Below are 26,713 nucleotides of genomic sequence, written 5' to 3' on the forward strand. Positions count from 1 at the left end.
CTGTGACGTATGTTAATCTACTATTCATCGAACCCGTATTTTCTTATATAGTATATAGTATAAAGATAAAGACTAGTATATTGCCCATTGCAGTGGGGCGTGAGCGGAGCATACCATTTCATACCATTTCATACCATTTCGTTAATTATAAATTGTTTTATAAAGACTTTGAAAAAAATTCAAAATTTTCTGATAAAAGATTAGGCAAACCACGTAACCATGTTCAGTTAAAAGATCGAAATATTATGTTCTAAGAAGATTGAAATACTATGTTCTATTAAAATTAGCCCAACCATGTAACCCTATTACTCAAACGCTTTGAAATTAGAGAAACAATCATAAGTCCAGAGTGCCACTTTGGCATAATTAAACCCAGCTCTACATAATGAGAAATTTTTATTTTATCATGTCCCAAATCCCTTTAACAGCCTTAGCAATTGCTAATGTGGTCATTGTACTGATAGTGTTGCAATTTTGTGGCTATAAATTTAATATTTTTTATTCGTAAATGAAAAAATTCAATTGGATTTCACATCATTACTTCTCTGTTTCTTTTTTCTGAACTATGTCATGAATAATCTATAAACCCGATTCCTTTCAAAATATCCAAAATTTTGACATAGCCTCATTTGTAATTTCAATATTAAATCATATCTCCACGTTATACCTGTAAAACACCATCCAAAAACACAATACATACAACAAACTAAGATGTACAACATCATCCAAAATTTTGGCAGAGCCCCTTCTGTAATTTCAACATTAAATCATATCTCCACGTCATACCTACTTTCGACTTTTACAAAACACCATCCAAAACAAAAATACATAACAATTTACATTGTATAAGTTTATAAACATAATACATACAACAAAATACGCATAAGACTTTACATATTATTTCATTACATAGCTTTCACTATACAGTTGCACCTAAACATATATGGTGCAGATTTACACTAGTAATCAAGCTTAAAGAAGATGGCGGGTGGAGGTGAATCAAAGTCCAGTAAGAACAGACGAGATACACTAGAAAGTGTCAAAAAATGTTCTTCATGGTTGGTATTTGCCGAGTCCCTATATTAGGAAATAATAAAAAGATAATAAGAAACATTATGAAACACATTAGTAAGTGTCAAACTATGGAAAACCAATATGTACGACCTCCCACTTAAGATTCAATTATGATATTATAAGAAACATATTTTGTCTAACTTTAGAGATGTTTAAAGGTACATATAGATAAATCAACGATAAGATATAATCATGAATTAACATACCAAGAATATAAACAAAATCTCAAGATAAGTGTAGTTTCAACTAATACTTGTAGTGGACATATGAAGCAAACGACTTTCCTCTTGCAATCGGCCTTTAAGACCATCACATCTTCCAATTCTTTGCAGTCTATCTAAAGTGAACATAGGGCTAAATACCATATCACACAACTTTCTAGTACGTGACAAAGCAACAAATGTCAAACCGAGGCTTTCTCTTTCACCAATATCTACCATAGCCTGATCAAGAGTGAACCCTTGACTTTTATGAATTGTTATAGCCCAACACAAAACTAGAGGAATCTGAGTTCTTTGGCATGAAGTATCATTTGTCTTTCAATGAGTTGTTTGTGGAGCAATTGGTATTATATTGGAATCTGGACGGAACTTAGGACCATAGTAGTTATCAAAGTCAACCATGATCGCAAGAGGAATATCTTCTGGTGATTTGCAACCATTTGCATAGACAATGTCCACAATAATACCCATTCCACCATTAACCAGACCATTGTGTGTAGCAAAGTTTGATCGAAGCATAACATATGCACCAACTGATAAACACAAAAAAATTTCCAAGCCTTTCGCATCATCAGACAAAGCCCTAGAAGAGATATCACAATTATTTTTTGATAAAATTTGAGCAACAGGTTTTCCAAGCTTAATTAGTCTATTGAGATTATAATCATGTGCAGCTTGTTTGGTCGGAAATAGACGCAAAACATATTTGAAGGTGTTAATTTCTTCCGCACTGAGCGAGGAAAAGTCTCTAGTCATAAATAATTTCCAGTCACCGATCGTGGATGTTCCATCACTAAGTCTCATCAATACTTCCCGAAATAATGCTTGCATATCCCTTTCTTGTCGAAATATATAAGATAACCGAACACATTTATCAAAAAAAGAGTACATAAGTCCACCATATAGTTGCTGAGGACTCCTAACTCCTTTATACAATGCCCTATCGCATACACGAGGTAACTGACGCATATCACCAATAAAGAGAATAGAGACATTACCAAATGGCTCGTTAGACCCAAAAATATCTCGACAATGACGGTCAATATTTGCAAGCATAGATATTCTGACCATACTATATTCATCAATAATGATGAGTTTGGTGTCTTTAAAGTCCTCTTACATACGCTGACATTAATCACCTTCAAAAGATTTTATTTTTTTTGAAACATTTCGTTCAATTTTTTGTTTAGTTCTGATGGCGAGTTCATGGTGTATGGTTACATGTCACACCCCGAATTTCGACAGAATTCGGAAAAACATTATTTGTCCCCGACTCTTCGATCTCCGAGGTGTGACGCACTCTCAACTTCCAAAAACCCATAAACAGTTTTAAATATGCGGATAATTAAAACCAATAAAATTTTTAACTTAAATAACAGTCATCTTCATTACAAAAATTTACAAATAAGATTAGGTTACAAATCTCTTTTCAATAACTCTTTAATTAAAATTACAAATGAAAATACGTAAAACATCGTCAAGACTGAAAATCTATATCACCTCAAGGGAAAACAAAACATTGCAATGCTAACGTAAACCAATGAACCAATCTTCTTCATCACTAAACCTGTCAAGACTTATCAACTATGTTCATTTAATGAACACACCCGATAAGCAAACATGCAAATCGGGTCAGCATTATAAAAATGCTGGTGTGAGTAGCTCTAAAAACAACATATACTTATACAAATATATACATAATCTATACGGCAGTTAGTTCCTCCATCGAGGCGCCTTAACTTTCAATGACTAAAACAACATCCTTAAGTACAATAATTTAGGCAGGTAGTTCCTCCATTGAGGCGCCTTAACTTTCAATGACTAAAACAACATCCTTAAGAATAATAATTTAAGGCAGGTAGTTCCTCCACTGAGGCGCCTTAACTTCCCACTAACCACACAACAAACTATACACATAATAAATAAGGCATGTAGTTCCTCCATCGAGGCGCCTTAGGTTCAACTAAACAAATAACCAAACAAACATATTATATACATACCTCATTTCATGCTCAATCACAGAGTGGGTCGTCTCTGCCCAAGTAATTAGTTTGACCCACCCTTCTACAAAACCATATATAATCATCTATCTACATATACATCATTAACAAACATATTACCATAATTATATTAATTAAGGTTTTCTTTGCGTGTCCCTAAAATCACGTCATATCTATGTCTTACCTAGTTTTCATGGCTACCACAATCGCAACCCAACGCCGAACATGTACATCCACATGCCTCCCTTACATAATGAGCCACTCAGGTGCGTAACCACCACCTCTGCCGCACATTAAATCCTCACACGGAAGCCAAATCTATGTAAGCAATGCCACTATTCGCATAAAATATTAATGCGCATCATCGTTCTATTTTGCGAACGGAATAATCAAGCCACTATTCGGTTCGCCATTCATCCATTCATTAACCGAAACGCCGGAAGGGCCAATCACATGAGTTGTGGTAGTCGGGTTCTGTTTTCGTTATGTAATTTATTCGGTGTCATACATTAATGACTCATAAACATTCCACTATATCACGCAAGATTGTTGCACTAAGCCATAATATCTAGAAACATCTAAATTATATCTCATAGTCACTTTCATTTCTTTCACGTGCCAATATATTATTGCACTACACCATTACCAATACTATATTAGCATCTTACATATAAAATAATGGAGTGTATATACATTTCTCCAAGATATTGCATTAATATAAATATCCCAAAGATATTATCTCATGTCACAATGCTTCAACGTATCACATACATTTTATTATAACGTTATTAGGAATATAATATCTCCTAATATCTCAATATCGTCACGTGTCAAAAATACACAACATCAAGGTCAAATCTTTCTTAGATAATGACAACCAAAGTTATACAAGCTTCCACAAAGATTTTATTACTACATATGTCTATATAATATACAACATAAAACGTGGTACAATTAAAAATCCACGTCCGGTCCATGAATCAATATGCTTTTACACACTACTCACGTCAAATCTAAATTAGATAATTTACCAAAAGTTATACAATATCCGGCATTTTTATTACTATATATATCCATATAAACAAACATATGAAAAATGTCAACATTCACGGTCAACGGTCAAAGTCAATCAGTCAAAAGGTCAACACCTCATGGTCAAGGTCAAACTCAACATGTCATGGTCAAAGCCAAACTGTCATCGTCAAAGTCAAAGGTGAAAGTCAACCATCCATGGTCAAAGGTCAAAGTCAACCATCAAAGTCAACGGTCGATGGTCAAAGTCAAACCGTCCTAGTCAAAGTCAAACCGTCCTAGTCAAAGTCAAACCGTTTTTTTATGTTCGACAGGTTTTGGTCATAAATGGTTGGTTCATGGCTAAGGTCAAAGGTGTATGGCTCGTGGGCTCATGACCAAGGTCATGGTTCGGACCAATTTACTACCCGAAGTCTAAACAAGTGAAAGACCCATGTAGATCTATTTTAAGTCCAATGGATCCGTCCATGCAATATTAGAAAACCGCCCAAAACGCGTTAAGGGGTTCTTAAAAATCCGGGCCATAGACTTATTAGAACGGGTCCCAAAACTTAAGTTAAACCGGGCCCAAACTAGACTTAATTAAACCTTCCAAAGATCAAATTAAAACAGGCCCATAGATTAATATTAGGGACTGGCCCAACAAAACAACCAAAATAGCCCAAAATCAAAAACCGCCCAAGGCCCAACAAAGTGTGAGAAAATAGAGTCTCCCGGGAGCACCGGATCGCGTTCTCTGTCTTCTCCCTCCAACAGATCCAGCACCACCAGCAGCCACCCAAAACCGCCGGCCACCATTCTTCACTTCATCAAACCGAAAATGAAGAGAAGGAGAAACCACATAACATTTACAAAACCAAAACACCATTCACTAAATCGATATCCCATTCTCAAAACTAGATCTGCAAGATTTGTTTTACTGCCGCCATTAATGCCGCCATTAATGGCTTTCTACAGCCCACTCAACCCCCACTCACCTCCAACAATACACTCAACACAACAAAGCAAAACAACACAACCAATAAACCAAAAACAGCCCCACCCACCGGCGCGCCCCATCACCACCAATCCATCAAACCCACAAATTTCCAACCAAATCCAACAACAAGAGTACAAACAAACAAAAACATAAATAGTTCAAAACATAAAGATTTAATGACCAACAATTTCCCAATCCGGCATTCAACAGTTTAAAACAACCACAACCACCACAGTAAATCAACAAGAGTATACACATAGAAAACAAAGAAAATAACGATTTCTCTCGGGGCTTTTAATCGCCTTAACGCCCATCCGGCTTGGGCGGTTGAAATATCGAGCTTGGATGATGAAATGTCGAAGCTTCCGAAGTCTCAACAGAGTTAAATCTACTAATAATTCACTTTCGCGAAAAACAATATAATGAACGGTAAAAAAGAAAAAAGAAACATTAAACAGTATGATATACGAAAACTATAACTCCGGTGAAATAGCCAAATAGCTACTCACCTGACGTAACAGCTCGACGAATCCTCCTAACCCGATTCGTCGCGCTCCAACGCTCCAGCAAACCAGCTTCTCTCTGCCTCCATTTTTAATATTTTATTATTCTCTTAACCCTATTTTCTAGAAAAAGTGTTTATATACTTGGGTCCGAAACCCAAGCCCAACACAGACTCGGGCCCAAAACCAGGCCCATATATCCCGAGTCCAATCCGACGAATTTTGAAAATAATTAATTAAATTAATTAATAAATAATTAAATATGTCTTTTAAAAATACGGGCGTTACATTACACCTCCAACATTAAAAGCAGCGACTCTAGTTGGAGCCATGACACGTACTGCTTTGGCTGATCTAAAAAATCCATTAATTGAATGCACAATTGCATTTATGAGAGTGGACTTCCCTGTGCCTACACCACCACAAACTATCATACGAATGCACGCTCGACATTCTAGTGCTCAAATAACCATATCATGTGCCACTATTTATTCAGGAGATAGTTCATCAAGGGTTACAATAAGAGGTTTAACGTTAACTTCTTCTCCACTGCGCAAAGTATGCACAAATTTTCTTTCACTCTCCATTTTGGATATCGATATAAACTTTCAGCCCAATTGTGTCAAGTATCAAAGTCTCACATTCCTAATTTGACATTCTCCCCAGGGACAAACAAGAGACCCATTGCTGCTGTCATCATCCATTCATCTCGAAATAGGTCTTCCATATCATTCTCTATCTCAATATCATCTTTGAATTATTCATCAACAGGTTCAGGAAGAATTATTGATTGGTGTTCTCCGAAGCCCAAGTCAATGTACCTTTCTGACCATAGTATGAAATCCCCTTTTGCTTCTTCTAGACTCCGAAAATGGTGATGAATCAAGACTTGTTGACGACAAAATAATTCCTATTTTTTAGTGTTTGGTAGGATGTCACCATTCAGTTGTGGAACCAAACACACAATTACACTAACTCAAGAAGTGTGCCAACCCTTCCGATTAAAGTAGTGTCTTTTCGCCATATCGAGGAGGGATATATTTTCATAGCAAGGAGGTCACTGCATATATCTTCCTACAAAGCTTGGGTATGTTCGAACAATCTCTTCATCTTCGTCCCCTCTTCTACGACATAAAGTTGATGCTAACATGTTCTTTTCACTTATATTTAAAAGGACAAACTTCCTTGATGATCGTACCAATGGGTACCCTATTAACAAATGACATACTTCTTGGGCAGAAATATCTCTTTTAGATACACTTTTTATAAGCAATCACTTGAAAGTAGATTTTGCATTCTGACATGGACGATGAAGATCTTTAACAATTTCTCGTAAAGTTTCTGTGAAACTCTTTGACACAGGCTCAGATTTTAAAGCATACTTAGCAATATAATTTACTACAGACTGCACCGAAAGGATGGGAGACCAATCAATGTTTGCATGCCATGTCTGTAGAATTTTTCTATTATAGGAGCATACTAACTCATCATTTCGACGCCCTATAAACCGGAACATATTACTGTTAGGCGGTTCTTCAACAATCTTCGACTGATCAAGTACATCAAATGGATATCTAAAGTGGCATCCCATCTGTTTCATTATTTTATGTAAATGTAAGTAATGACTTCCACATATGCTGTGTCGCATGACCCAATTAACCAATAAAGCATAGTCATTTTCGTCTGTATCAAGATTCAATTCAAGTGGCATAGTACGTGCACAAGAATGCTCTTGTATATTTCTATCCATGCTAGGATTTGGATTTATAGTGGAAACAAGTCTATCAAAATATTCAATGACATTTGATCTAACCTTTGCGCTTGTACCTATCCCACTAACATCTGGAGCACCTCTTAGCCAAAGAAATCCATGAATATGACCACTGCCACGATTCTGCCACTCAAACCGGTATCAATGATCAACCACAGAAAACTCATTGCTTAAATATTTTTGAAAGAAATTGGATACCCTAGCCTGAAAGAACCATGCGACGACACTTGGATTTTCGCTAACCAACCTTACACGTCCCCTCCTTTTTTCTAAAGGAGACAACTTGTAAGTCAGATAATTCAACATGTCATACCTGTAAAGATCCTCAAATAATTCCTAACTCGTAGCCAAGATATATTAAAATGATGTACAACACCATCATTCAACATTAAAATGAGACAACCTTTCAAGTGCATTAGATGAATCTAAAATGTGAAAGAGTTCTGGCCATTGCATGTCAGCAGCACTGAGTGTGAAGAATATCGTTGGCGGACCTAACTGTTTCACCATGGCTGTTAACTCTTTCAACCTTGTAAACCAAAAAGCATGAGTACCACAGATATTCCTTGCAAAGTAAGAAATGCGACTAACTAGTTGTTTGTCACCAGATGAAATCATATCTCGAATATATTGTATTGACAACTCTGCATCTCCTGGATTCTTTCTCACGAAAACATCACCCAATGCAAGTGCGCGCCACCTGGATAAAAAGTTCCATGCAAAATACCAAAATCTTAAATCTTTGGCAAAACGACCATCATCGTACTTCATCAAATATTGAAAGTATTGCAATGGGTTTACTTTCCTTTGACGAGTTTACCTCAAATCAGCATTGCCGCAAGGAAACAAGGTTGGAAAAGCCATATCAATGTATCCGGGAGTTGAAAACTTATTAATGATCTTTATAGTGAAAGGCATATGCACATGTGTCTGATCTGCATTTGTAACTTGCAATGCCCTTAAGAGACATGCTTGTTGATTAGGTTGCGGCAAAATAGCAATAGTACCAGCAGCATGAAAATCATTAATGTGGAAATCTTGGTTATGTAGCTCAGGTGGTCCTTCATACTCATCTGTCTGCATTTGCACTGCTTTGTCTTCATTGTTAAGATCTCCCAAACTTTCTCCCGCACTTGGGATGTCTTCCGATATCCCATCTACTGGAAGTCTTTCTAGAGTTTCGTCATCAATAATTATATCACCATAGTGCCTATGATATTTTTTCAACCAAACTAATGTTTCACGTACAAACTCGCGACGAACACGAAACTCCTTGTTTGTATGTGTACCGCCCCTATTAACAACTAGTATTGCAGATAAATCAGCATGCTTGTATGACAAAATGGTTGCAATTGCATTGACATCTTGTGCAAAGTTTATCACATTACCACTGTATTTGTATTGTTGACCTTTCACATGATATACAGACATCATTGGGTGCACCCTAACAATAAGAATTCTTTCTAAATCTATCAAACGAGCCAATTCTAGAGGCACATTACCAGGATGGATTGAGTTATCCACACTAAACGTGCTTGCTTGGTGGTTCCCTCGCTTATCTGACTTGCAAGAAGAACATATACCTGCAAAAAAATTCAAATAAGGGAATCTTCTTTGACATTCTAGACAACTTAACCATAGACTTGCAAGAAGAACAAATACATGCATATATCTTCAAATAAGGGAATCTTCGTTTGCATTCTGGACAACTTAACCATACAATATCGTTACATGATTTTCGAAAACTTGCGCATTGGTAAGAGGTAAGCAATAATTCACAATTTGTGTTTGAATAGTCACTTTACATCTATTGTTATCTCTAATACTCAATTATACATGGGATTGTGGTTGTGGAACTCGTCCATGTCGAGCAACTATCCGGCGGGAAAGAACAACTATTTTACAAGAAAATCTTTGGTGAGCAATTCTGTGAAGAGTGGCCTTTCTATAAAACACACGTAGTGCATTATGAACTGCCTGTAAAACGCATGCAATTGTCTACTTGCATCCCTCCTATTTGGTTATTGGGACATGACATGGTAGAATATGGACGAATGATATATAAAAAAGTTAACAATTAAAGAACAATTATTGGGACATGACATGGTAAATTAACTTACAGGTAGTAGGTATAAATGTTGAATCCCGGTATCCCCCGATAGCGACAGTTCGTATAAAGTCTGACATTGTTGCATGGGTGGGGTGGGGGGTGGGGCACTCCCCCTACGCCGATTGCCGGTAACAAATCAAAAAATAAGCGGGGGGGGGCTTCCCTTGGTGGGACAAACCCAACCAGTTCTTTCTAGCAAGTCTTTCTACTGTAGCTACAAGCCTGACTTATATCGTATAGAAACTCTAGCTTCAAAAACCTTAACATCATTTAAAACCGATTTCTATACCAAATGTAACTTGAGACATTATGGTGCTACGAGTCACTCAATGAGAAATTGAGTATCCATCAAGTATATAAGCGGGGAAGGTAACTTCATTTATTTATGCTTTAGTAACTTCATTAATATGGCATATTGTTTTTCATTCTTCTGAATTTACAACTACTTTTTCTACTTTTTCATTAATAACAAGTGCTATCTTATAATCTTAGTGTTTGGTTCACGATAGATAGCACTACAAGGAACCAACCAGAAATAATTATAGAACAAAATATCAAAGAATGCAGCAGAAAAGAGAAAAGATACTCTGCTAACATCAAATAACTAAAGTTAATATATTGACATTACCTATCGAATATTAGAGCCCTTAGAGGATTATCAGCTGTATTAAGAGGTGGTGGAACCTTTTTAACAATGGCATCTAGGATTTCATTTATACCTATTCCCTCATGCAAAACAAAGAAAACGACAACAACAAAATAACGATAAGTTTTGATGATTTTTATATCTCACTTCAAGTCAAAGGCTTGTAAAAAATTGCTCATTGAGTTTATTACACACTCCATTCAAGAGCCAGAAAATAAATTTATTATAGCTTGTTAGTTGTTACACATTGACAGATGTGAGCCACGGTCAACAAGGAAATATGAGAGGTGCATTATGGGATCCAAGGTGTGTGTGTGTGGGGGGCCGGGGGAGGGGGGGGGGCTTGTTAGTTGTTACACATTGACAGATGTGAGCCATGGTTAACAAGGAAATATGAAAGGTGCATTATGGGATCCAAGGGGGTTAAGCCACGGTCAACAAGGAAATATGAAAGGTTCATTATAGAATTCGGGGACGAAATTGTTAGACTTTAACTAGAAAAACTTGAAATTGTTGGAAATCAAGGAAATACTAAAGCATAATGATCCCACTCATTCTCTCTGTCTCTAAAATCACCAGTACAGAAGTACACTGCTAAATTGATTGGCCTTGAAGTATATGATATAAGAATATTGTAGATGTTGGTTATTTTGGGACTACGACCTTGATTTGTTGGATAAGGGATGACTGCACTCTTCTAGGGATAAGAGTTGCCTACATATCAAATTTCTCGGGATAAACTTGAATCAAGCCTTACATAGTTCATCTCTCTCTATTTATAGATGTGTGCTTGGACCGTTATGGATTACAGATCCACCTTGTGTGCTATCTTGATGATTCGCCATTAATGTGTTGTTACAAAGTTAGTGTTTCCTTGATTGTGGCGTTGATTGAGCTCAAAGATTGTGCTAGTTGATATCTTGCCATGAATGGTTGTAACTGCTGTTGGTGACGACCTGGATGTTGGGTCGTTGGTACGATCTGATGTTGTGGGACGAGCTGAAGTAAGACGTCCTGCCATGTGGACATGTGCTATGTAGTGTAGAATGGAGGGTACTTACACAACCCCATTTATTTTTTATTCGTTCATTGGACAGTTGTTGCATGGAAGGAGAATGGTTAAAAAGTAAAGTCTGAAAGCACGTGTCTGACAGCTGTTTTGTTTTAAATTTAGGTTTCGAGGAATGTGTGGGAACTGTTGGGCTGGATTCGTGGGCCTGAGGTTACGGTGATTTGTGGGCAAGTAATGATTTAGGTTTTGGGAACATGAAACGTTTTGATTGTCTCGAGGTGTCTGGGCAGTTGAGGGATGTTTGACTTGTAAAAGCTTTTTGTTTGTTCACTGTTCAACCAAAGGGAAAAAAAAGGAAAAATCTAGAGCGAAAGAAAAGGAAAGAAGGCAAAGAAAAACTTCTCATCCCTTGCCATCAGGTTCATGTTTTCAACTTAGAAATTTGAGTTTTCCTTCTTTCTTTCATTGCACAATGTCTATGACTAGTGATAGTTTGAGTGGTGAGGTTGAAGTTGGTAAATGGGGAGAGAGAACGGTAAGTGACGAAAAAGTTGAGGAGAGGGTTCGTAGTGGTGATGAGGCTTCGTCGTCTTTCTCGTTGGAGACGGTGGATGAGAGGAAGTCTAAGTTGGTGGATTGTTATGCCGCTTTGAGGGAGGAGTTTGGTTGGGTGGAATCCGATCTGTCTGTGTACGATCTGGCTGGGGAGAAGAATTTGTATACTAACGACTACATTCCTTGGGGTGGAGGAGTAGTTGTTTGTTATGGGGAGTTGAAGGCTGGGATGAGGTTGCCCTTTTCCCGTCTTACTGTGGAGGTTTTGAACTTTTTAGGGAAAGCCCCCTGTCAACTTGTGGGGAACAGTTGGAGGATTCTCCATATGTTGGATTTGTTGAATGACAGGGGCTACAACATTTGTTTAAACAATGTGATGGAGCACTTTGTTGTGAGGAGGTCGGGTGCTATGAATTTTAGTTTTCATGTTTATAAGGGGAAGTCTCCTGTTATTGTGGGGGTGAGTAAGGATGAATGGGGGTGTAAGCCGTTGTTAGTTATAAGTAGATATTGCCCGCCTAGTTTGGAGATTAATAAACGTGTTGTACAATTTTCTGGTAGGTCGCTGGTTGTAGGTCGTAATGTGTATGGTAAATTATAATTTGGACGTTCTGATTTATTTGATTTGTTTTTACAGAGATTACAATCCGTTTTCGTACGAAGAACGGTGTTATTGAAAGGTTTGCTTGTTTGAGCTTGGAGGAGAAGCAAGCTTTGTTGGGGGAGGTTGCGCATTATTTTAAGAGGTGTGGAGGGAAGAAAATCAACCGTAAGAGGTTGGAGCAAAAGGCTAGGGCTCGCAAGGTAGTGGTTGAATTTTCTGATTCTAGCTCGGAATCTGCCATGGAGAGGGAGAGTAAAAAGAAGGCACCTATTTCTGGAATGAAAAGGAGTGGAGGTTTGGTGACACCGCTCGTGGAGCTAGGGGAGTCCGGTGGGGTCACCAACACCGCTCGACGCTATGAGGATCGGCCGAGGGGTGACACCTTCCAGACGTCCTGAGTTGGGTGACGCAAATCGTTTGTTATCCCAACGTTTTGAGTTGGGTGATGCAAATCGTTTGGCACCCCAAATTTTTTGAGCTGGGGGATGGAGGGCGCTCTGCGTCCAATCGCTTCTCCTCTGGTGATGCAGATCGTTCTGCATCCAACTACTTCTCCTCTAAAGATGCGGGTGCTGGGAGTGGCAGTGCTGGTGGAGTGGGTGATGCTCCAACTTCGTTCCGAAAGCCTAATCTGAAAAGGCGTTCCGAAGTGGTTGAGTCGGAGGGGGCTAAGAAGGCCCGAACTGAGTTTGAAAACCGACCTGGTACTGTTGAAGGTCGTTCGTCTGCAGGTCGGGTTCATCTGAAGAAGATGAACCTGATTGATTTTGCTGTTGATGCTGGGGTGGCTGAGGCCCGTGGAAAAAAGAAAGTTGGTGAGGCTGAGCCTGTTGTTGAGCAGGGCAAGGGGTCAGAAAGTATGGACCTAAGTAAGAAGAGTGACAATGTTGTCCTTGATAAGATGGTTATGTATGAGGACCCCTATAGTGGGCTGAAGAAGTTTGTTGAGAATGGTGATTGTAGCTTCAAGTCTAACTTGGTTGCGCATGAGGGACCCTGCTAGGTTGGAGTCGTCCAAGAGGGCGTTTGTGAACCCAGAAATTGCAAAACCGTCACTGAGTCCTGATTCCAGCGAGAGGAGGTCCTTCTTAAAACGTCCTAGGAAGGCTCGGATCATTTCGCTATGAGCTTACTTGAGCTGAAACAAGGAGTCTAGGTCGGCGCTTTCTTTTCTTGTTGGGACTAACTCAAGCTTTTGAACGACTCGCCAAAAAATTCGAAAATTGTTGATCGAATCGGGAGGGAGTGTGTAAAACTAGTCTATTGCTCCGTCCTTTAAACTGGCTGGAAAAAGTTTGCATTTCAGGTAGTCGTATTCAGGATGGCTGTAGAGTGTTAGAATTTGGTTGAAGCAAGCTACGTGCTCGCCTGGGCAGGAGGTACCGTCGTACAACGGAAACTTTGGTTGGATGAACTCTAAAGGAGGCTGTTTGTCTCTAATATCTTGGATGAATGGTGATGCTTTGTACATTTCTAGCATCTTCTGAGCGATCTGGATCGCGCTGGCTCTTTCGTTTAACTTCTCTAATTTTTATGCGAAGTCTTTTAAACGCTGATTGGTGGTGTTGGTTAGGGCTACCATAGTGTTGTACTCCCCGGCTTCTGTGGTGCCATTGTTGGCGTTGGAGTTGGCCTGCTCTCGCATTGTCTGGTTTTCTTGTTACAAAGTGATGAAGGTTTCTTGGAGTGTTTTCACCTGGTCTGCCAATGCTTATAAGTTGGGATCCATTGTGGTTTTTCTAACTAGCTTCGTGGGCTTGAGAAAAGAGTGGTTGTTCTTTTTTAAGGAAACGAACCGGCAGACGGCGCCAATGTAGATGTTGGTTATTTTGGGACTAGGACCTGCTGATTTGTTGGATAGGGGATGACTGCGCTCTTCTTGGGATAAGAGTTGCCTACGTATCAAGTTTCTCGGGGTAAACTTGAATCAAGCCTTACGTAGTTCATCTCTCTCTATTTATAGATGTGTGCTTGAACCGTTATGGATTGCAGATCCACCTTGTGTGCTATCTTAATGATTCGCCATTAATGTGTTGTTACAAAGTTAATGTTTCTTTGTTGTGGCGTTGATTGAGCTCCAAGATTGTGCTAGTTGATATATTTCCATGAATAATTGTAACTGCTGCTGGTGACGACCTGGGTGTTGGGTCGTTGGTACGATCTGATGTTGTGGGACGAGCTGAAGTAAGACGTCCTGCCATGTGGACATGTGCTCTGTAGTGTAGAACGGAGGGTACTTACAAATATCATATAACACAGGATCATTCTTGAGCTTTTCTTTAACCTTTCCCAATGAAAGGGTAAACTGGCCGGAAGAAGTATCCAACTCTAAACCGTGCTTAAGCCAAAATACTTCAAACTCTTTGAGCTTGCGTGCATTAGGTTCTGGGTGCCTACGCAATAATGCACAATCAGGATATGCTCTAGATATGATTTCTGCTGCAGTTTTATTTGCCAAAAGCATGAATTCTTCAACAAGAAAGTCAGACTCTGTCTGCTCAGATAGCATACTGTCGTATGGAATTCCGCATTCATCAAACAAGCAAAATGGCTTGGAGCTTTCTAAATAAACAACACCATCTCTATACCTGTTCTCTTTCAACCTCTTAGAAATTTCAGTAAGGATTTTGACAGACCCAATTACATCTACCTTTCCAAACTGACCGTATACCTCAGGAAACTGACTAACTACTGTATCATGCCTCTCAACATCCATCAACCTGTCGATGATGTACTGAGCATGCTGGTAGGACAGTTTACAACATGAACGAATGACAGTGCGACCAATCCAGCGATCAACAAGGTTGCAATCAAACATGATAGAATAGGCAAGCCTATCTACACCAGGAACAAGTGAACCAATGTTTTCTGAAAGAAGAGCTGGCAGCATAGGAATCTTCCTATGTCGGAGATAGACACTCGTAGATCGGGTTTGGGCTTCTATGTCCAATGGAGTATTCCGTAAAACAAAATATGAAACATCAGCAATGTGTACACCAATTCTGAAAATGCTATCAGAGACTCTTTGAACTGATAGAGCATCATCAGGATCAGTAGTTGTAGAAGGGTCAATTGTAAGTGTATGTGCAAAGATGTCTAAGATATTTTCTTCTTTCTAACTCCTCGGCAGGCACTTCCCACGGGAATTTTGGAAGGTTGGAAAGTGATTCAGGAGAAAACTCAGTAACGCAAATTGAATTTTCAAATAGGATTGTTGCAAGATGTGGCTCAATTTCTCCCCCTCGCCCAAAACTATGCATAACACAGGCATGCGGTAAAAGACTGTCTTCCCTCCAATTTTCAATCCAAACAACCACTAACTCCATTGCGTCACTCTTCACCAATCTTTTCTTGATGTATTCTGGTAAGTCTCTCAAACAAACCAACATTTTAGGAAACTTTGCATAATTTGGTATCAATTCAATGAATTCCTGATTGGAATATGAGACAAAAGTCTTATTTTGGTTCGTCTCCTTCTGAAAGCCTTCTCCGCCAGAAGGCCGCCATTGGCTAGCACCAAGAAAGCCAACAAGGGCATCACGGCGAGGCGACTTTTGAATGATAGCTACAACTCTGCCGGTCAGACGCTTAGATGGAAAAGCACTAAGGCACAAATCTTTCCTATTGGGCTTGAGGGATCTGAAGAGGAAGAGCTATTTTTGTTAGGGTCGTCATTGCAATCATCTACTTTTTCCTTCAGTTTGCAGTTATCACCAACCATCCAAAGCGAAGGAAAAACAAATCTCACTACATTTTCCGACACATGTAGAAAACTTCTAATGGTCGGTCCCAAACTTGGCAAATGCATCAACCAATAAACTTGGCGAACGCAAAGTTCCCTAACTTCTTACCTGCCGTGGCATCAAAAGCCAGTCTATACCCAACCACCCGTATATTATCCTTAACTCCTACTAAAACCCCACATAAACATCCCAACTCCTCATTTCTCTCAACTAAAGTCCTTGGCGAGCGCAAAGTCACAAAATCAGCATATTCCACAAAAGCCAAGGAAAAAAAAGAATCTCTGTAAAAATACCGTCTTGAGCAACCTAAACTTGGCATATGTATCAACCAACGCAATGGGGGGACCAATTTGTGCCGAATCAAGAGCCATAAACAAGCTGATTTAGTTGGAGTAATCAGTGATGCAGGAATTTTCAGCAAGACAATACAGATTTCATGAACCGCATGCATTGTAAAACAGATTCAGTCATAGATGCATGCAAATTCAGTTTTTTGTTTTCCCATTCTTGTAAAAATATTTGCATAGTTGCTAATGAAACAAATACTGTTACAGCAATTGTCAAAATCAAAATTGAGTTGCAGCTTGGAAGGCATGGAGGATGGCCACTAACACGAACAATATTGACTTCCAATATTGTATACAGAGCCCTTTAAAAGGAAATGTGAACCCCTGCAGAATAAATTCCATCCTGAAATGATTGATTCGTCAATCTTTCCAAATATATGATGCCATCAATCTTTCCAAATATCTGCAAACTCATCAGGCTCCAACTGGTTTGTTTCCTCGTGCATCCTTCTCCTTTTCTTGGCCTTCACCTTCTTGGCATACTTGCCAGCCTTTTTCTTCTTCTCTAACGCGCGAATCTGAAAGTATTTCAAATTGGAAAAAGTCATAGGATCATTATGTTTCATTACTAAGACAGGATATATTTATATATATTGATAATATCACAATCACAAGAAGCGGTGACAAGTATTCTATGTTCTAACCTGATTTGGAGATATGTACAATGGATTCTCATACAATGTAGGGCCACCAAAACTCCCACCAAATATCTTGATCGGGTTCAAGCAAAACCTTGGACCAACCTACCACAACCAGTTCATAAATTGAGTATATATCTATTTCTTGGGCAATTATTGGATATTATAAAACAAAATTTTCGTGTATCATCACAAACCTCCACAAGGGTCATTTTTTCAAGACCGCCTCTGTCTACTTTATCTGTTTCATTGTGAGGAACAGAAATCTGCAACATGGAGAGAATACAAAAATAAGAATAAGTAGCAGTCTGCATATTAGGAAAAAAAGACTCCTAATGTTAATAAAATATAAAAGATGACATAATTTTGGTGCAATAGTTCCTTATTTTATTTTTGATCAGCGAGACAATATTTTATATTATATTAATAATAGTGATGTAGTGTAAACTATGTTACATGGACACACCATATTTTAAAAATAATCCTTGTCAGATACGTATCCACGTGTTTGTGTTGGACACACAAAAACATATTGTATGTGATATACACCTCAATATTTGATATTCCGCCGTGTCTGACACTTCGTGTCCTTGTCGGATACAGACACATGTATCCACACATGTATCCGTGTCAAAGTAACTTAGAGTGTAAGAAGTTCACACTACAAAAGGTGCAACAGTTCCTTATACATCATTTTGTATAACAATATACCCCCCAGTCGGCACTAGCTTCTCAAAGAATCCAGTATCAGATAGTCCTGAAGTAATATTTATACTTGTCAATGCATCTAGTATAATACGGATTAGATGGAGTTTAAACCAAAGTAGATCCTTCCTAAGGAATTCCTAGCTCAGAATCACTCCAAGAACATAGTTTAGAATCCTTTTCAAGTGTCTTGCAATCTATCATTCGACTGAGCCTGTTTGTGAACCAGAAAATATATATGGAACCTATGGACCAAAGACTTGATATATATGGCGACAAGCTGTGCCTGGGAAAATGCAACAATAATGTGTACGAGTGCAGTACTAGGAAAGATCCTTGTTGATAAAAGCATATCATATGATATACTGTTAACCTAACATACCATGGTACTGCATTGTACAAACTCAAATGGAAACGACTAACCACTCACCAACTTCAGACACAAGAATCCTTTAGTGAAATTCACCCAACTTTGAGCTTCTTTAATGCAGAAACATCTACTTTTAATTGTACATCAGAAACATCTGATTTTAATGTGTGTGCCGTGGAAAGTCTGCAACCACATCGGCACATCTGAACTCTTAACTAAACACAATTGATTGAGCAGCTAGGCATGCACAAGGTGCACTTGTGCTCCTTAATGGTATGCAAGATGCCACAGGCATTTAGATGGTTGATCATCCAAAGTGCTCACAATTTCCAACCATAGCATGAGGTGAATTGCATACTGCATGCTACTGAGTGATGTATCGGTGGAAAACCGTAAAACAATTAGACAATAATAATTCCTATGTTGCATAACCTACTACGAGTGTGTTTAACTTGTGGGAATTAATTATAGTACAAACATCTTTAGAAAAGGAAAAGAAAAAAAAATGAAGACAAGCAACAATTGAATTGCCAATCAACAAAAAAGGCAACTGAAACAATATCTCCAATATCTCGCCGTGTCACTCTTCCTCTGTTTTCCTTATACAAAGAGACACAAGCAAGTGTTGTTTCTCTTAAAAGACCGGAAGCTATCCCACAAAACACAACCTAGAAGTACCCAATTTTAAGAACTACAGTCACAAACAGATCCACACAAAACATAATTATTAGGCTTATTAGCTTTAGCTTCTATTTATCTTTTCTGTTTGGCAAAATATAAACGAAAACTGATGTTGATAAAGTTGTTGGTCCAATGAGTTAAGTGGCTGATGTGGACCCAATCAGCTTCTGTGTCCCCTGGACATGAATTTAGTTTATGTCCACAAACTTGGCTCCCATACTTACTATGAATGAACTCTCCTTTGAGTCAACCCCAATATGGTCAATCAGTATGATAGGGAGTACAATCTTAGCATACAATGTTGGGGGTCGACGATTTAACCACCCCCCACCCCTCCCACACCACCCAACACACACTCGCACGCATCAAAATAAATACGTAAACAATGCATACGCGTTTCACAAAATATAATAATCTAAACATGTACCTGGTAATTCCGAAACCATATATGATCGTCAACAATAGAAAATACAAAGACGTGGTCATGATAAGGTTTAGCTTTTCTGTGATCCTTGGGAATTCCAAATATCTGTAAAAACATGAATTATGAAAATGATGTAAAATTTCGGAGAAGCAGAGAAACTTGATCTTGATATACAATATGCAATATCAATCTACGCTATATGAAAAGAGGATCAGTCAAGAGTCGAGAACAAAATCATGTTTTACAAGAAGGCAACCCACCTAAACCATGACATACCAATGAGCATATAATCAATCACCAGGATAGAATATTAAAAGCTGATTATAAAAGCTAAGTTGCGTTGACACAGATAGGTGTGTCCGTATCTGACACAGATACAGAGTGTCTAACAAGGCAAAATATAAAAAACTGAGGTATATTACATACATTATGTGTCCGAAACGGACACATGAATACGTATCCGACACGGATTATTTGCAAAATATGGTGTCCATGTAACATAGAATAAAAGAGTATTGTCAGTGGATTTTACAAAAAATGTAAAACCACTCATAAAGATTAGCCATGAGAAACCACTAAACAGTCATTTAAATTTAAATATAGGAAAGTTAATCACTTCCCATCCAAATTTAAAATTGAGTACAACAACAAACCAGTCACTCATTTACACAAACTCTTGTTGTGCAAAAACAAACAACAACTCATTAATCATCTGATAACTGGGGTAGAAATCAGAAGGTTGTCAAGGGACAAATTGCGGACTACTATCTACTATGAGTTTATAAGCAAGTTCCCAGAAGCTTCTAGAAGATAGTTAGTTGTAGTCAAAGTCAAGGCAGTTAGTCTGTTCTAAATCAGTTGCAAATTTGTTAGTTAGTTACAAGTCAGTTAGACAGTTGTCAAGTTAGTTAGTCTGATTTAATTCTGTTGAACATTTGTCAATATATAGACAGTGATGTAAAACATTGTCCTCTTAGTGAAATCAGTAGTTCCACATCGTATCAGAGCATTACACCTAGCAGTAATCTCAAAACATGATCTTCTGCTTCTTTAAAGCTTGAAGGTTACTCTCTAGTGGAGTTCAAGTGATTGTGATTTCTACTTCATGAAAGTTCTTTCTCTTTTCTCTATATTCAACCAATCTAATCAATTCTTTAAAATAACTGTTTTTTTTTTTTTTTTTTTTTTGGTAAGCCTGTTTTAAATGAGATCAGTAACTCTTTGATGCTGGCGGGATTCGAACCCCAGACCTCTGGTATCATCACCCAAAGGTTTTACCGACTTTGCTAGTCGACACCTGCTAATCTAATCAATTCTTTAAAATAACTGTTCTTCGCTTCAATATCAATCTAGAAATTCAATTTTCTCTTCAAATCTTTCGATTCTATTATATTCCATCTCTTCTTACACAGTTTAACGCTAAATCAATCAAAACTTTAAAAGTAATCACGCTTTTGATTTCTAAATTTTTCACAAACTGTCTAAACATGAGATCAATCCTCAAACTTCAAAATGTTCTCACAATCAATTCAGAATATCTCACATGTTGTCACCATTAAATTGACCATAGACAAAAATGTCTTACGAAAATCTTTGTTCTTGCCTATTCTGTGAACATAAGATCTAATTGGATTCGTTGATGGAACTCCACAATGTCCTTCAAACATAATCTGTGAATATAAGAACTAACTGGATTCGTTGATGGAACTTCAGTGTCCTGCAAAATTTCTTGGTTCATAAAATGGACAAAAGAGACCAAAATCTGCTGATTTGGCTCAATGCAACCATCTCGGAGAATCTTTTACCTTGTGTTGTTGCATCACCTAATTCAAAGGATCTATGGGTCACATTCAAGAACCGTTTCTCTTCTATTTCAAGGTCACACATTCACCAGCTCAAAATCAATCTACAATCCACATCAAAAGGAATTTTCACCATGTCTGAGTAACTACAGAAGTTAAAGAAGGCTACCGATAATCTACATCCAGTCGGAAGTATAGTAAATTTTAACTGCTCGGATGTCTTGTATCTGTCTCTAATGGACAAGAAGTGACTGCTCAGTCCAACTATGGAAAAGGCCTGTTTGCCAACTCTGTGGTAAAGTAGGTCATCATGCTATTGACTGTTATGATAGGATGAATTTGGCTAATCAGGGAAAGATACCACAAAAGAAGCTACATGCCATGGTCGCCAACAAAATTTATGCTTCAAGTTCAAATAATACCAACTAGTTCTGACAACACAACTCAGAGGATCCTTTTCCAGGGGCACCGGATCAATATATCCACTCTCACTTCCTACAACTCATCTCTCATCCGCTTCAACTCATGCATAATCAAATAATACCTAAAATGGTAAAAGGATTAAACCTATGATATGGCATCAAAATGCCAGGACATCCTGCCTCTTTGTGTTGAATAAAGCGCATAAATTTGAGTTACCTTTGAACAAAGAGTTACAAAAGAGTTGTTGTAATAACTGCCAATTTAACAAGAGTACACAACTGTCTTTTTCTTTGTCCACTAACAAAAGCTAGGTTTCCTCTGTATTTGTTGCATGTAGATCTTTGGGGGCATCACCAGTAAAATCTATTTCTGGTTTCAGATTTTCTGCAAGCATTGTTGATGACTATTCTAAACATTGTTGAGTTTTCCCTCTAAATGCGAAGTCGGATTTCAACGTTGTTTTTTGAAACTTCAAAACTCAAACAGAAAACCTCTTAGATCTAAAAGTGAAAAAACATTAGATCTGATGCAGGAGGACACTTTACATGCAACTTTCTTGAAAATTTTCATTTAAAATGTGGTATCCAACACCAATTCTGTTTTCCTTACACTCCACAACAAAATGGTGGTATGTGGGCAGAACGCACAGCCAAATCAATGGCCTACGTACAACTCTATTCTGTCAGAATTCTATGCCTCGCTCTTATTGGACTGAAGTTTATCTGACATATGTTTTCCTCATCAATAAAATACCAACCAAACATTATCACTATATATATCCATAAGAAAGAATGTTTAAATTGGCACCTAAGTATACTTTTCTAAAGAATTGTGGATGTACCTGTTACCCATGGCTCAAGCCTTGTATCACAAATGAATTCCATGCAAGAAGCAAAGAATGTGCGTTCATAGCCCTTGGTCGTTTTATTAGTTATTTGTGGATTAGGTTATTTTGATGTCAAAAGGTAATCTTGGTCAAACCTATAATGCTATAATAGCATCATCTCCAAGAGCTGATATAATCCATCAATTCTCACCCAAAAAGGCAAATTCAAAATTTCAAATGGCAGGTTCAAGTGTTCAATTCAACAGGGAATTATAGCTTAAATCATCAAGGATACATATGTCTAGACCCTCTCACTGGCAGAATTTACATTTCTAAAAGTGTAACATTTACCACAACAATGCATATCCCAACAATCAAAATCACCTACTAATTTCATTTGGTCAGTACTCTTTCCGTCCCAATTCATTTTCTACCAAATTTTCCTCATGTTAGTCCTACATTACATACAACTTCAGGGACAACAAATCACATTCTACAGTATCTCACCTCCAACAAATTCACCAACAACGTCATCACATTCAACAAATTCACATTCTAGTCATAGTCCTACTTCTTCACCACTTCAATATATATCTGACAGCAATATTCTAAACTTTTCTACTACAACTCCCACTATCATATCGCAAACATCATCTCCACAAATTCAAGAAAGTATTCAAACTGCAAACCACTTCTGCAACAACAAATCAACAGCCTCAAACTCAACTTACTTCTGCACACCATTACCTCATTCACAGTTGCCTACCATTTCTCAAACGAATAAACATACAATGAAAACAAGAGCAAAGTCAGGAATAAGCAATAAGAAATCATTCATTTCTACATAGCATCCATAACCACAGTTCCACACTGCCACTACCGACACATTACCAGCAGTGCCTTCATGCCATAGTTAAGCAGTCAAGAATACAAATTGGAGAAAGGCAATCACAAAGCATTTTTTCATTAAAAAGGTAGAAATGAAAAGACACTGAACTGTTAACTCGCATGGAAATAACAGTAAAATGTGAAATATGCAGATCTAAGTACCTGGACTATAATCTCTTTCAAAAGTTTCCAATGAGGGTTTTCATCAAAGTTGGAGGAGAATGTTAAAATTGGCCTTGATCCTTTCAGATGATTTCCAGTAAGTTTTAGTTCTTCCATTGTGTGAACTGAAAACAAATACCCAAATTTAGCATGATACATTAACTGGCAGAGAAAAGTACGAACAACATCATTTACATATATTCAAATATAACTGACGCATTCCACCCCCTCGACTTGCGTAAACTAAAAGAAAACGCAAAGCGATAAGGAAACCTCATAAAAACTTACCAGCATTGACTAAAAACTTTACAGATGGTCCATTAGGGCACTTGGCCATCCACAGGTAAAGGTCTTTCTGCTTCCGGCACTGAATGAGAAACAGATCATGGGCATTTTCAGGAGAAGAGAAAATTCAAAAACAAAAAAACAAAATAATTCTAATTCAATTGCTTCAGTTACAGAGATCTAGGTCTGCACATCCAAGTTTCCCGAGAAAGCCTACAGCAGATCCCTCCTATCTTCTATACAGTAGCAAACTTAAGGGTTCCTTTGTTATTATTTAGGAGAATCTAAGTCAGAATCTGATTGTAACCATAATATATTTGATAGGACATAAAGTTCACTAGTAGGAAGAGTGTTCAAAACCATAATAGAGGTTGGGGAGATAGAGAAAAGTCTCCACAAAAGAGTTGAAATCTCGAGCATAAAAATGGGCCCAACCATATTAGTCAGGTTTCAACTCCTTTTGTAGTGAACTTTCTCTTCTCCAAACTCTCCTTCTTTCAAAATGGACTAATTTACAACACTCGGCATACAAGATTTGAATAAACGTGTCTTATTTCAACAAAACCCGCATTTACTATCGACTATTACATAATGCTTTAAATAAAATTACCTCAAAAAACAAGCAAGAAGAGCAGTTCCTGAGCTCAACCAACTCATTCAACGTAGCCCCTTTACTTTCTTTGGACTCAACTTTATTATCCTTCTTACAATGCGGTAATACCGACACAACATTCAACATCAAATGCCGATACCTGAATATAAAAAACCCAACACATTTCACAACACACATTCAATTAATTAACTCATAAAGATTAAAACTTTATATAAAAAAAAAAACCTGAAATTAATGCGACGTGAACACGTGACAAGAATTTTCTCTTTGTTTCGGAAAAAAGGCGAGTCATTTTGTTTTTCTTCTTCTTGTGGGTGGTCAGCTACTTTTATTTTGTGTTTGTAACCGGATAGTGTTCGTTCGGGTCTTGTGGGTGCGATTAGTTCTTCTTCTTTTGCTGATGGGTCTGAAGATTTTGGTTCACTTTGCTTTCTCTTCTTCGCCATTTTTGAGGTAGAGTCTAGTTTCTAGAGAGAAGAGATTTTAGGGTTTTAGTTGTAGGGTTTAAAAGATGACGTGTTATTGGGCTTTGGACAATATTTTATGGGCTTTTTAAGTGTCCAGTTCACTCTCGGGGCAAGCAATTTTGGGTTAAAGTACACCCTAGGGCTTTGTTTGGCAGTAGCTAAGGGGAGCCCATTTTTGCTGCAATTTTCGTTTGCCCAGTTTGGTTCTGGCCAAATAAAAGTTATACTCCGTTTTTTACTTCGTCAGTTTTTTGTCCCCAAGCCCACCATAAATCAATTGTTTTGACTTTTGAAAATTCTTATGGAAGAAAACAAAATGTACACTTGTGCACCTCTCAGGCCCCAAATTTGACCCAAACTGGTAACACTAAACATTTGGAATTGCTCCACATTATGACTAAATATTTTTTCAATCATTTTTTTTAATAAAACCACAAGTTCACTAATTAAGAGGAATGGGAAATAGAAATTTTCAAAACCAAAACGTAAAAAATTTAGTAATACATTTTTTTTTTAAGACCATTGAATTTTGATTTGTATTCTTGACATAAATTTACTAATTAAAATTTAAATATACGGTTAAGATACATACAGTTAAAATGTGTGTGATGGATAGCAATGTTTCGCCATGAAGAGTTGTCTTTTTTTTTTTTAAAATAAAATAAAAATCCACGCACTAATGACAATATACTTAATTTTCACCGTTTTGTTTCATTTTATCTCTCGCAATAGTATTACCAAAATCCATCAATTATAAATGGTACTGCGGCTGTCAATGGATTGGGTTGGGTCGGATTATAGAAAATCCAAACCCAAACCAATAAGAAAATTGGAAACCCAAATCCGAACCGATCCGAATCGAAAACTATAAAATCAATTAAATCCAAAATTAAATCGATTAATTTTAGCCACACAATTGATAAACTTACACAAAATTAATCATAAATATTACTAAAACGTCATCTTATTGGTTCGGTGGATGGCAACCCCGAAACTCCAGCTTTTCTAACATTTGCTTTCTAACTAGAAGAGCCATCATCAGAGCATACCAAAAATCGACAGGTACCATGAACAACACAGTAACCGATATGAAAATTCTTCACACCCTTAATCTCCAACACAAACTGAGAAGAGCACCCAAAATTCTGGAATATTACTGGCTTCTACCACCTCCTGGCATCATAAAAATTAATGTGGATGGAAGTTCACAAGGGAACCCAAAGCGGTAATGGTTGGGGAGTGATTCTCGTGGGATGACATGGGTAACTTTTTGGGGCAAAGCAGCAGGAGGCCTTGGGGTATCTACTAATTATATGGCAGAAACTTATGCTATTATAGAAGGGATTCAGAGGGCACTGGATCGGGACTGGCGATATATATGGGTGGAATCCGACTCTGCATCGGTAGTCAAAGCTTTTCAGGAACACACAGTGCATTGGAGGGTTAGAACAAAATGGAAGCAACTCAGGGAGAAAGCATCATGAATCAATGTTACAGCTACATGGAGGGAGACAAACAAAGGTGCGGATAGCTATGCGAGACATGGAGCAACATTGCAAAATGGAGAAAGTAAATGGTGGGACAACAAACCTCCTTTTGTGAGAGATATAGAGAACTACTTTACTACTTACTTCTGCTTCATAAGTTAAATGTAGGATGTAATAGGTGGGTACACAATTGATGATACTCATACTATACAGTTCTTAACACTTTTTTTTTTTTTTTTTTTGTAACTTTTTATTCTTTTAATCAATTATCTTTTAGTGGAAAAAAAATGTCGGTTCAGTAGAGAGCAAACCAAATTACCAAAATCCAAACCGTTTTTTATCGGT

At 37.7% G+C, this 26,713-nt stretch overlaps 2 protein-coding genes, 1 non-coding gene and 2 pseudogenes across 3 annotated transcripts; all 5 read right to left on the reverse strand.

The window, feature by feature from the left end:
• Positions 1-1,613: 1,613 nt before the first annotated feature.
• LOC147474778 (ATP-dependent DNA helicase PIF1-like) lies at positions 1,614-6,536 on the reverse strand (annotated as a pseudogene).
• A 546-nt stretch (positions 6,537-7,082) lies between these two features.
• On the reverse strand, positions 7,083-9,767 carry LOC147474779 (uncharacterized). Its single transcript, XM_086585187.1, has 5 exons — positions 9,701-9,767; positions 8,401-9,163; positions 7,984-8,280; positions 7,779-7,893; positions 7,083-7,703 (listed from the first exon to the last, which is right to left on the reverse strand). Exons 1-5 carry the CDS (start codon positions 9,765-9,767, stop codon positions 7,083-7,085), a joined length of 1,863 nt encoding a protein of 620 aa, XP_086441313.1.
• A 3,995-nt stretch (positions 9,768-13,762) lies between these two features.
• LOC147474780 (DIS3-like exonuclease 2 pseudogene) lies at positions 13,763-16,465 on the reverse strand (annotated as a pseudogene).
• A 257-nt stretch (positions 16,466-16,722) lies between these two features.
• On the reverse strand, positions 16,723-24,908 carry LOC147474781 (ribosome biogenesis protein BRX1 homolog 2-like). The gene is made up of 8 exons (XM_086583920.1): positions 24,640-24,908; positions 24,412-24,553; positions 23,805-23,883; positions 23,517-23,641; positions 19,419-19,520; positions 17,433-17,501; positions 17,242-17,340; positions 16,723-17,115 (listed from the first exon to the last, which is right to left on the reverse strand). The coding sequence occupies exons 1-8, from the start codon at positions 24,858-24,860 to the stop codon at positions 16,984-16,986; spliced, it is 969 nt and encodes a 322-aa protein (XP_086440046.1). The 5' UTR covers positions 24,861-24,908; the 3' UTR covers positions 16,723-16,983.
• On the reverse strand, positions 18,816-18,954 carry LOC147474782 (small nucleolar RNA snoR111). Its single transcript, XR_015209910.1, has one exon. It is a non-coding gene; the product is annotated as a small nucleolar RNA snoR111 (small nucleolar RNA).
• Positions 24,909-26,713: the final 1,805 nt, after the last annotated feature.

This window comes from Coptis chinensis, chromosome 9, assembly GCF_015680905.1.
Source record: "Coptis chinensis isolate HL-2020 chromosome 9, ASM1568090v1, whole genome shotgun sequence".
In the NCBI taxonomy this organism is placed as follows: domain Eukaryota; kingdom Viridiplantae; phylum Streptophyta; class Magnoliopsida; order Ranunculales; family Ranunculaceae; genus Coptis; species Coptis chinensis.

Coding starts and splice junctions, on each gene's coding strand:
- LOC147474781 (XM_086583920.1), bottom strand. CDS start 24,860: ATGGCGAAGAAGAGAAAGCAAAGTGAACCAAAATCTTCAGACCCATCA. Junction 17,502..19,418: donor TATGGTTTCGGAATTACCAG/GTACATGTTTAG, acceptor TCCATGTTGCAG/ATTTCTGTTCCTCACAATGA. Junction 17,341..17,432: donor AAAAAATGACCCTTGTGGAG/GTTTGTGATGAT, acceptor TGGTTGTGGTAG/GTTGGTCCAAGGTTTTGCTT.
- LOC147474779 (XM_086585187.1), bottom strand. CDS start 9,767: ATGTCAGACTTTATACGAACTGTCGCTATCGGGGGATACCGGGATTCA. Junction 7,894..7,983: donor TCATCTAATGCACTTGAAAG/GTTGTCTCATTT, acceptor GGATCTTTACAG/GTATGACATGTTGAATTATC. Junction 7,704..7,778: donor CATGGTTCTTTCAGGCTAGG/GTATCCAATTTC, acceptor TTTGAGTGGCAG/AATCGTGGCAGTGGTCATAT.